The sequence below is a fragment of the Acanthisitta chloris genome, unplaced genomic scaffold (assembly GCF_000695815.1).
Source record: "Acanthisitta chloris isolate BGI_N310 unplaced genomic scaffold, ASM69581v1 scaffold21266, whole genome shotgun sequence".
In the NCBI taxonomy this organism is placed as follows: domain Eukaryota; kingdom Metazoa; phylum Chordata; class Aves; order Passeriformes; family Acanthisittidae; genus Acanthisitta; species Acanthisitta chloris.
The window spans coordinates 6,816-17,074 of record NW_008677834.1 but is presented as its reverse complement, the minus strand read 5'-3'; the positions used below and the strand labels follow the sequence as shown (position 1 = coordinate 17,074).

Here is a 10,259-nt window from a genome sequence, read left to right as displayed (position 1 = left end):
CTTGCATGCTCCCCTTTTGGTCATGGAAGAGGTGGACCCTGACCTAGGGCCAAGCTGCCCTGCTGCAAGCAGAAGACAGATATAGGTCTCTCTCCTTCGGATTATTGCCTAAGTGTTGCCTTTACAAGTTCAAAGTATGCTCAACTGACGATGGTGTGGTTCCTCCTTTGTGGGAAGGAAAGCTGGACTTTATTGTCTGACAGAACTTCTTTGCTCTGCATGTTACAGTCTCTCAGAATAAGAGAATGTTTCTGTCTTTAATCACTAAGTCCACTACAATACAGATTGAACTGACCTTTGCTATAGGAACCTTAGTGTTCCACAGACCTTGGATTTCAAAAGGTGAAACCTTTTAGTTCCTAACTCTTTTACTAACTGTATGCTAAGGAACTGATGCCTCAGTTTGAGTCTGTCCAAGCTTAGTCTTTCAGTTAGAGCTTGGTCAAAAGCTTATTTGTACTTCTTGCTTCCAAGATCAACTGTTCTTTGTAGCATCTGTATTTTTAAAATTAATTTTACATGGACAGAATTATCAAAGTGAAAATGTGTGTGTCAGTAGAAAATAACTGGTTTTGAATGAAGTTGATACCTGGCATGTAGTGCTAACTGGGACACAGGCTGTTTTAACATTCCCTATGCCAGCAACTTAAACAATGAGTTTCCCTATGAAAGACCTGTCAGCAGATCTGATCCAATATAAACTGAACATGTTCCAGTACCTAAGTGGGTCCTTATTATGCATTTCAATAAAACACTTCATTATCCAGGTACAAGCTCTGTATTTTTGTTAATACAGAAAATAAACTTGTAAACTGGATATAATTCTGCAAGTGGAGACAGGTTTCACCACATGGATTTTGATGAGCCAGGGGTCACAGTGTCCTCCAGATGTACCTGTCCTCATTGGGTTGGCTGCAGACAAAAAGTGCCATGTGAAAACAAAAGACTGAAAACTGCAGATAATGAGCATCTTAATACATATGTAGATAATGAGTATAATAATAAGTGTTAGTTTGTCCTGCAGTAAGAGTTTGTAGTACCATGCTCTTCAGCTGCTGTTAACCCAGCCTCCCAATAAAGACTGTTTCAAGCCTTTTCTCTCTCTCTGACAGGCAGGAGAGGAGCTGTTCCCCACAGATGACAAAGGCATGGCTATCCCCAGCAACACAGATATTCTACAGACGTGGGAGGTAAGCTTAGCCACAGCAGGACAATGGTGTCTTTTGTGCTCAGCAGTCTCTACCATGCTTTCATTACCTTCTGCAGTCTAAACTCTCATGTATTTAGATCTGTTTGGAAGGACTCACTGGTACAATTGTGGGTTGTTGAGTATCATTTTATTTTCCACTTCTAACTCGCTGTGAATTTCCAGTCTCAAAAAATGAGCATTGATGACATGGGAGGTGTGGCACAAGTACAGTAGTGCTCTGGGTTTTTTTCCTCAAACTTGAACACTGAAAATCTAAACACTTATTTTGGGCTTCTCATGAAGGAAATAAGCCATGTTAGGAAGAATGCATTCTCCAGGCTCCCCTTTGTGTACTAGATGCTGACTTTGTGCTCCCCTTTGTCTCAGGCCATGGAAGAGCTGGTGGATGCTGGTCTGGTAAAAGCCATTGGAATCTCTAACTTCAACCATGAGCAGATTGAAAGAATCTTGAACAAGCCAGGACTGAAATACAAGCCTGCAAACAACCAGGTAAGCTGCAAAGTGACAGCAGACAAAAGTTTGGGTGTAGTTTTTTGTTATGTTGTGGTTTATTTTTAGGAATTACTAAGATCTTATTTTGAAATGAGGATGTAGAAAGAGCAAATGGAGTAGACATGGCCAGTTCTTTCAATCTTACCCTGCAACTGCTTCTGGATGCACAAGGTTCAAGTTTTGTAACTCCTCTGTGAAGAGACTGGTTCTTGTTGCTGATGACTGAGGGAATTGATGAGGAATATACTTAATGTATTAATGAGGGTTAGGAGGAAGTGGAGTTGCAAGGTAGGCCATAGACGTGTCCAGGTATATAGGCAGGACTTGCATAGAATCTTAGGAAAATTCAGATAGCATCAGCTGTGAAGTCAGACCAGTTTGTCCAGGGCTATATCCATCTTGAAAACCTGTGAGGATGGAAACTGCACAGCTTCCCTAGGCAGGGTGCTCTGCTGCCAGTCCCCCTGCCTTGGGTGTATGGGGAGGCAGTTTTCCCATGTCCAGTTTCAGCCTATGTCTATTGCTTTTCTCCATGCACCACTGAAGAGCTTGTCTTGTATTTGGATGACATTCTGTTAGGTACTGGAAAAGGTGCTCCCAGGAGACCTGAAACCTTCCCTTCTTCAGGCAGACGCTCATTCAGCCTTTCCCAGTACAGCAGGTTCTCCAGCTCTTAGCCATCCTGGTGTTCCTCTGTTGAATTCATGTCAGTCTGCCAATCTTTATTCCAGTGAGAGGCCTGGGAAGGGGGTAAAACTGGACACAGTGTGATGAAGGTGGTCTGACAGGTGTGAGTAGAGGCAGATGATCACTTCCCACAATTTACTGGCTATGTTCCTGCTGCCAGGGTTCACCACTGGCTCATGTTCAGCTCACCCTACTGTGGTTCTCAGGTTGTTTGTAGCATAGTTGCTTTGCAGGTAGTTGGGCCCCAGCTTGTGTTATTGCCAGGGGCTTTTCCTTCCCAGGTGCAGGGCTTCGTGTGCAGCCTTGTTGAATTCCTCAAGATTTGTTTGCCTGTTCCTCCTGCCTGACTGGGTCCTTCTGAAGTGGCAGCCCTGCCCTTGAGTGTATTGACTGATCATTCCCCAGTTTGGCATCACCTGCAAGTCTGATGTGATTATAGCCTGGCACATGCTGTTGAAGTGGACAAGTCCCAGGATAGACCCCTCTGGGGTCTGTCTAGACTTGACCTTGATTCCTGTGGTGTTTTAAGGACTGCGGTCTCAGCTATTGATACCTGATTATGAGAACTGGTTAATTTATTGTGGTGGCTTGAGCATATGTACTGAAAGGGGATTTTAACACCTTTTTTTCAGAAAGCTAATAGGATTATTCTCTGGAAGTCTATTCAACATAAAACTGAAACATTCTGACAAGTGCAACATTAGTAGTTCTCCAATGTCTTTTCATTGTCAGTCCCAAGGTAATTTTAGGGTACTTAATGTGAATTTTATGATACCTTTCAGCACTTTGGACACATCATTGCTACTTTCACTGTATGATAATTACCCTTGGCTCTTGCACAGAGGTCACTGGTCTGGGCCTCTCACACTTCTAAATGTTCTCAAACTCGGATTAGTATAATCAAGTTAATCTCAGAGCAGTAGGTCTTTGGTCCTTGTCCTTGGTAAGTTGCTGCAATGCTTGCAAGCCTGGAAGCTTGTCTGTTATTAACACTTATCAGTTGATCTGTTAGTGATAAATGCTTTCTGAAAGCACTTTCTCTGTGCCAGTATTTCTTGTGTAATCCAGCAATCCACTGTCTTTCATGTCATTCCCATTCCTAATTTGAATGTGGACAGGATGTACATTGGTTTCATTTGTAGTGAGAAATTAATTTGGCAAAGTAGTAATTACATTACAATGATACTAGTACTTAATTCAGTAAGAAAATCTGGCTCTTAAGTACTTTGCAATCCACACTCTGTGGTAATAATAGCTTAAGACACTTGTTTAAATGTACATCATAGGCTTTTCATCCTGGTCCAAACATAATGCTAGCTAATATAGCTCAGAAGTTTTTCAACTTGAGTGCCAGTGGGCACATAAGGATGACTTTTCTTTGCTTATGTCACATAAAATCTACCTGTGGAATAGTTGAGAAAACTAGATGCTCTGTTACTCTTGAGTAGCTCTTTCTGGAACTGGTGAAGCAAAATATAAATATGTATGATCTGTCCCATAAACTAAGTGTTGTGTTTCATATTCCAGCATATCTCAGAAGGGAAGCAGGCATGCAGGCTTCTGATAACAGCAAGCAGCTAGAACCACAAATAAAGAGCTCGAGGCTGTAAACTGATCCCATGTTTTGCACTCCCTTGCTCCACCTGCCACAAGTTTCCCTCAGAGGCAGCAGCAGCCTGCAGGAGGCTCAAAGGGCAGCGTAGCCAAAGGTTCTTGATGTTGCCTGCTGAAAGAAAAGTAGTGCTCCTTGGTGTGGAACTGTCCTGAAAGTCCCTCTAATGCAAAGCATCAGTACTCATGTCCATTCACTGCCTCCTGACACATGACTAATTCCTGTTCCATGCTGCAAATCTGTGCATTCACTTGCTGGAATACAGCTCTGTTAAGGAGTCTGTGTTGTGTTATGTAGCTGTTCTTAGGGAAGTGGTTGCTCAGCACATGTGTTTATAAACAGTCTCATGAACAGTGGGCTGAAGGGCTAACATGTGTGGCAGGTAGCCATTGTCACTGTTTGCAGACTGGAGGAATTCAACAGGAGTACGGGCACAAAGCAAATAAAAATGATTGAAATAATGCTGGCATTGAAGTTAATGTGGTAGCTGTACAAAACATATTATGGCATGTTTAATCAGGGATAAAAAGAGAACTTTGGACTTCCTGGTTTGACCTCCTATTGCTATGATTTTTTAGTTATCCTGTGTGTGCGTTTTACTGAACTGTGCCAGTAAAGCAATTACGTGGCTGGTCATCCCATATGTTGGAGAGCATCTTGTTGGAGATGCCTTGAGCATCCTGGTCTAGTGGGAGGTTGTGACTAGATGATCTGTAAGGTCCATTCCAACCCCTAAAATTCTATGATTCTATGATCTGGATCAGCAAAGTTCTGAGGAGTTTTGTTAGAGTCCTTGGACCCTTCACTGCAAGGAGAACTATCTCAAATAGGAGAAAGGCAGTGGGGGCATACAGAAAACAAAGGCTGCATAATATCACACAGAGACTGTAAGTTAGAACAAAAATTAGCCTTTGATTTGACTAAAGACCCTGGAATTTGTTGAAGCAGTTAGATCACTGTCAATCTCTGGACTTCTGTGTTGGCAGGTCGAATGTCATCCATACCTTACCCAGGAGAAGCTGATCAAATACTGTCAATCCAAAGGGATTTCTGTGACAGCCTACAGTCCCCTTGGCTCTCCTGACAGACCATGGTAAGATGGGTTGGCAAGGCAGCTAGTGTGGGTTATGCTTGATGCACTGAGAATAGACATGCAGCATTGTTCATCTAGATACAGATAGGTTGGGATCTATGAAGATTTCTTGCCACTGATCATCTCCTCTGTGCAGGGCTAAGCCAGAGGATCCTTCCCTTCTGGATGACCCCAAGATCAAAGAGATTGCAGCCAGGCACAACAAAACCCCAGCACAGGTGGGTAGGTGCCAGAGTACCCCTTCCAGCAGCACAGCACAAAGGACAGTTAGTGACAATGTAAAGGACAGGCTGGCTCTTCACTCTGTCACCTGTGGTGTTAGGGAGCAATGCAGGTTTGTTTGTAATGTGGCCTGCAATGCACACTGGCAAGGGTGCTCTGACCATCACAAGAAACATTTTCCTGACCATGTTTCAGTCTTGCCATCTCAAGATCTGTTGTAGAGAAGTGAGCATTTGTATAACCTCTATAGCATGTATAACCTACTAGAAGTCTGGGTGGGAAGGAAAGGAACTGAGTACCACTAAGCTGCATGGGAGAGGAGAAAGGAGGCCTATGTGGGGCTCCACCACTCCTCTATTTGCACTTCAGAAAGTGCTGCTTGGGACTCAGATACCGTTTGAAATGCAGCTCTGAGTCATGGGTTAGTTCTGCTGAACTGTACCATTTACAGCAAATAGCTGCTGGAACAGGCTCTGCTTGCCACAGAACAATAGCCTTGCTCTCTCTGACTCAGTGATATGCCTCTTGCAGGTTCTCATTCGGTTCCACATCCAGAGGAATGTGATTGTGATTCCCAAGTCTGTCACACCACAGCGCATCGTGGAGAACTTCAAGGTGAGGGGTCAGGAGGGAGCTGGGTGCTGCCCTGCAGGGAAGGCATGGCTGCTCCTGCAGAGCAAGCAGTGACACTGTCTCACCCTTCCCAAGTGCTGCTTTGACTAGAGGAATGGGTTTTTCTCTGTATGTTTACCTACAGTCTACTGAGAACTAATTTCAAGATTGCAGTTGGAGAGCAGGAGTGAACAAAGCTTTTGGAAACACTATCCTGATAATCTGAGCTGTCACATTATGTGATGCTTCCTGTTCTGTGTCATGTGAATGAGTCCTCTACAGAGCTTAGCTGGGGCCTGAGTGCAGTAGCACACCACCAAAGATTTCTGGAGAGAAGTCTGTTAAGAAAATAGTCTTGGTGCCCATAAGCCATGTGTACTGATCTTGATTCAGTAGCCTTGGAGACCAGTATTTGGCAGCAAAATTCTAACACCTAGTTGCTTTAGGTGGAATACCGAAGTCTTGTAGCTGTTTTGTGGTATAGGACAGAAAGATGCATCCTTCACAAACAGAGGATGGAAGCATTCTGCAACACTAAGTGTTCTCCAAACTACTTAAAACAACTGGCACATCTAACTGCAACTTGAGGGATTTGTTTTAATGCCTGCTTTTCCCTGCTTACCTCCTCCCCAGCTCCAGCTAGATGAGTCTTGGAAATGCAGAGAGCTATCTTTTTCCTTTCCCTGTATGAAGCAGTCATTTCTTCTAATGAGCACCCTGCATTGTGGGCTTGTTCTTTAACGTTGTGATTCTGGTTTACAAGTGCTGATTTGTTCAAAGAGATGATTTCCAGCTGTTTCTCTTGGTAGGTGTTTGACTTTGAATTGACTAAAGAGGAGATGGCAACCATTCTCAGCTTTAATAGAAACTGGAGAGCCTGTGCAATGTTAATGTAAGTGGCAGTTTCTTTTTCTTTAAGCTGTTAAGTTATCACATAGTTCAGGATATGAAGTTATAAATATTAGTCTTGGTTGAAATTCAGGATATGCAAACTCCATTTCCCAAGGGCTGTCATCCTTAATGTAACTTTTCAGAGTAACATTTGTAAATATTCATTTTATGAACCAAATCATGATGACCATAGAGTAAACTTCAGTTCAGTCCCCAAGAAACTTTTTGTAGCTGGAATTGCAGCAAGAGGCTTAAATTCTGGATTAACTTTGCTTGTGGGATTTTATCTTTCTGCCATGACCCTTAGGTATAATTTACAAAATCTGTATGTTCTTCAGGAGTTGTGGGAAAGTGGATGGATGTTCAAAAAGTAACATGAGGATTTACAGCTTGGAAGCCTAGGGCCAGATATGAAATCTTTGTTGGAAGGCTGCAGAAAAAGGTGTTCCTGTCAGTAAACAGCAAAACCTTGAATTAGTTGTCTACAAAGCCCCTAGGTCACATCACCTGAGGTGCTGAGAGCCTAACAACACAAGGCATTCAGAATCTTTTTGTTTACAAATACAGCGTGTCACCCCGAACAGAAACAAACTGACTCTGCTTTTATGCAGTTCACCTCCTCCCTCAGTAGTTCTTTGAACACAGCTGCATATAGTGTCTTTCACACATGACATAACCTTTGCTTTTGATTTCCTCCAGGTGCAAAAATCACAAGGGCTACCCTTTCAACGCAGAATACTGAGGATGGTTTCCTGGCTCTCCAGACTTCTCAGATATGCTTCTGCTGTTGCCTATGAGTTGTCTACATAGCTTTTCACTGCCTCAGAAACACTCCCACATCCCCATTTTTCCCCCTCTTTTTTTTTTTTTTTTCCTCACAAAGATGCAGTATATGTAGTCAGTGACTTTGTGCTGTTTTCTTTTTTGGAAGAAGGAGATGCTAAAATGAAGAGCACACTGTGTGGACTAGTAGGTTGTCTTTGCCAAACAGCATGGCTGGAATTGGTAAGCAGCAAATATTGAGAAAGTTTGAACAAGCAGACACTTTTATTTTTGGAATACTGTGAATTGGAGCTAGTGACTGTTGTTGTCTGGAAGGACCAGGATATTGGCAGATGTTGCATAATGAGGTCTGCTTTTTTCCTGATTACTTTTGGGGTTGGTTTTGTTTCTTTGTAACACTCCCTACTTTCTTCCTCTAATTGGAAGTTTCAGTTGATTTCTAAGTACAGCAGTTTCTACATGGGCAGCTCTCTGAAAAGTGTATAGGTCCTGGTTTCTTGGTGATATAAAAGCTGGTTTTGCTTATAATAAAATACAGTTTCATTACTGTGTGTAATGAGATGGTTATTTCAGCAGTGCTCTAATGATAGTAATGCTGGAGTAGCTGTAATGTATCAGCTGCCTCTAGAGATTACAGGAAAGCAAGTAAAATTATCATCCCCAACCTAATCACCTGGTATTGATGTTAGCTTATGTATGACCTGCTAGCTGTCTGCTGTTCTTATGCTAGTGCACATGGAGAACACCTGAGTGTGATGACCTTTTGGCCAAGGAGTCTGAGCCTCTCTTTAAATAGAGCTGTTTTGGTGTGTCTGACAGCCTAATGCACTACTGTTTAATTCAGTTTTTATTCACTGGAGAGATAGTATTCTTTGGCTAGTAGAAGACTTATCCATTGAAGACTTAAAGCCTACACAGCATCCTATGGGATTGTTTTAACAAGTAGAAGAAAACTTGCCCTTTCCAGGCAGGGAGCACATGATGCAGGAAGGATTTCTGTGCTTGCACCAGCTACCTTTTGCAAAGGTAGTAAAAATGAATATCCAGCAAAATCCTGTCTCATGGGCTAGCAGAGCCAAAACTTTACTGCTTTGTTCTGGGAGCACAGAAAAATGGTCTTATACTCAGCTTGTGGTATGTGAGATGTTTGTTCCAGTACTTACAGGTAGTGCTTTTCAAGGTGTTGCCATCTGAGAACTCGTGAAGACTTCACAAAGTGCATTTGGGCACTGGTGAAAGCAGTGGCTAGTGTTGGGTGATTCTTGCATGTTCTTGTGAAAACTCTTTTCCAATGTCTGAGTAGATCTAGAGTGTGAACCTCTAGGTCCTCTGATGGAGGTTGTGTAGGCCTGGCAGAAAGGGGCTCCTCTCTGAACGGATAGGAGGAGACACTAGAGCTTAACTGCATAACCAACCTAAATGGCAAACATAAGGTAGGATTCTGATTCCATAACTGCATAGCATACCTTAAATTCAGCCAGGTTAAAATGCAACATGAATGCAGTTGTTCTCCAAGTATTTGTGAAACAGGTGGTTTGTTTCCTGGTACTGATAAGAGGTCATACTAATTGAAAACTGTTCTTTCTGATTAACTAACCATTACATTGAGAACTGATTTCTGTGATCTTCAAATGCATCTCTTAAATCTTTCCACTGCTGCTGAGACAAGACTTCACATGCAACATGATTTGGGCACAATCATTTACAATAGTCTGAACAGACAAAATTGAGTTAACTTATAACATGAGGAGGAGAGGATCAATGTCTGCCCCTAAGCAATATACTCCTCTGATTCTGATTCACCTAATATAAATTGATTATAATTGCTATAAATCCTGGGCTTAAAAGCAAATGCAAGTGTTCTTGTTCTCTAATTTGATAAACAAAAGCCCAAAGGCATCTACAAAAGACCAGAACAGCTAATGTTCTTTTAGTCTGAGCTGTGACAGAAGACTCTTTGGGGCAATGTTGACTTGTTTGGAAAGGACATTTTTGTGACAAGTGTGTTCTGGCAAGAAGTTGCATTGAGGGTCAGGGTTTCCAAAATAGTACATCAGGTTCTGTTAGTTTCCTCTGTTTTCATTTCACTGTAACTTTCATGAAGTTTGTGCCTGAAATTTTCCATTCTCGAGTAGGAATTTTCCTGGAGACGTCGCTGAGAGCGAGTGCTGCCCAGCAGAAGGGAGACGAGCTAGCACTCAGGGTGGAGTGGCATTGTAACAGGCTCTCTCTGTGTTTTGCTGGATGACTTAGAGGGAAGGAATTTGGAAGGGGTCGTTCTGGGACACCGTGCAGCACTTACCCAGCAGAGGGCTTGGATTGGGTGAAATACGAGTGGGAATAGAGCAAAAACAGAAGCACCAGCGAAGGGGCAAGGATGCATGAGCTTGAACAGAGGGAAGTGACAGAAAGCCCTGTCACCCCTAATGTTTTGGGATTCCTTCCTCAAAGGCAGATATAATTAAATAAGGCTGAGATAGAGGAGGAGGCAATCTCTAGCTGCAGCCTACTCTTCATTTATTTTAAGTCAATCTGTGAATTTTTACACTAAAATACGTGGCTGGTGTACCCTCATAGTTGTGCCACACTCTCTTCTCTGCCTACAAGAATAGAGTTTTTCTTTCATCTCCTAAAAGGTAAAGTGGAAAGATCAAAGA

The 10,259-nt window shown here is 42.6% G+C and overlaps 1 protein-coding gene across 1 annotated transcript in view; it reads left to right on the top strand.

The window, feature by feature from the left end:
• The window catches only part of LOC103804083 (aldose reductase-like), a gene marked incomplete at its 5' end in the record, with an annotated part of 8,574 nt that extends 962 nt beyond the window's left edge, over window positions 1-7,612 (top strand). Inside the window, 7 exons of the mRNA XM_009076672.1 lie at window positions 1,113-1,190; window positions 1,577-1,699; window positions 4,988-5,094; window positions 5,231-5,312; window positions 5,848-5,931; window positions 6,738-6,820; window positions 7,519-7,612. Of these exons, the coding sequence (XP_009074920.1) occupies window positions 1,113-1,190; window positions 1,577-1,699; window positions 4,988-5,094; window positions 5,231-5,312; window positions 5,848-5,931; window positions 6,738-6,820; window positions 7,519-7,561 (600 nt within the window). The remainder of the gene's footprint in view (window positions 1-1,112; window positions 1,191-1,576; window positions 1,700-4,987; window positions 5,095-5,230; window positions 5,313-5,847; window positions 5,932-6,737; window positions 6,821-7,518) is intronic.
• Window positions 7,613-10,259: the final 2,647 nt, after the last annotated feature.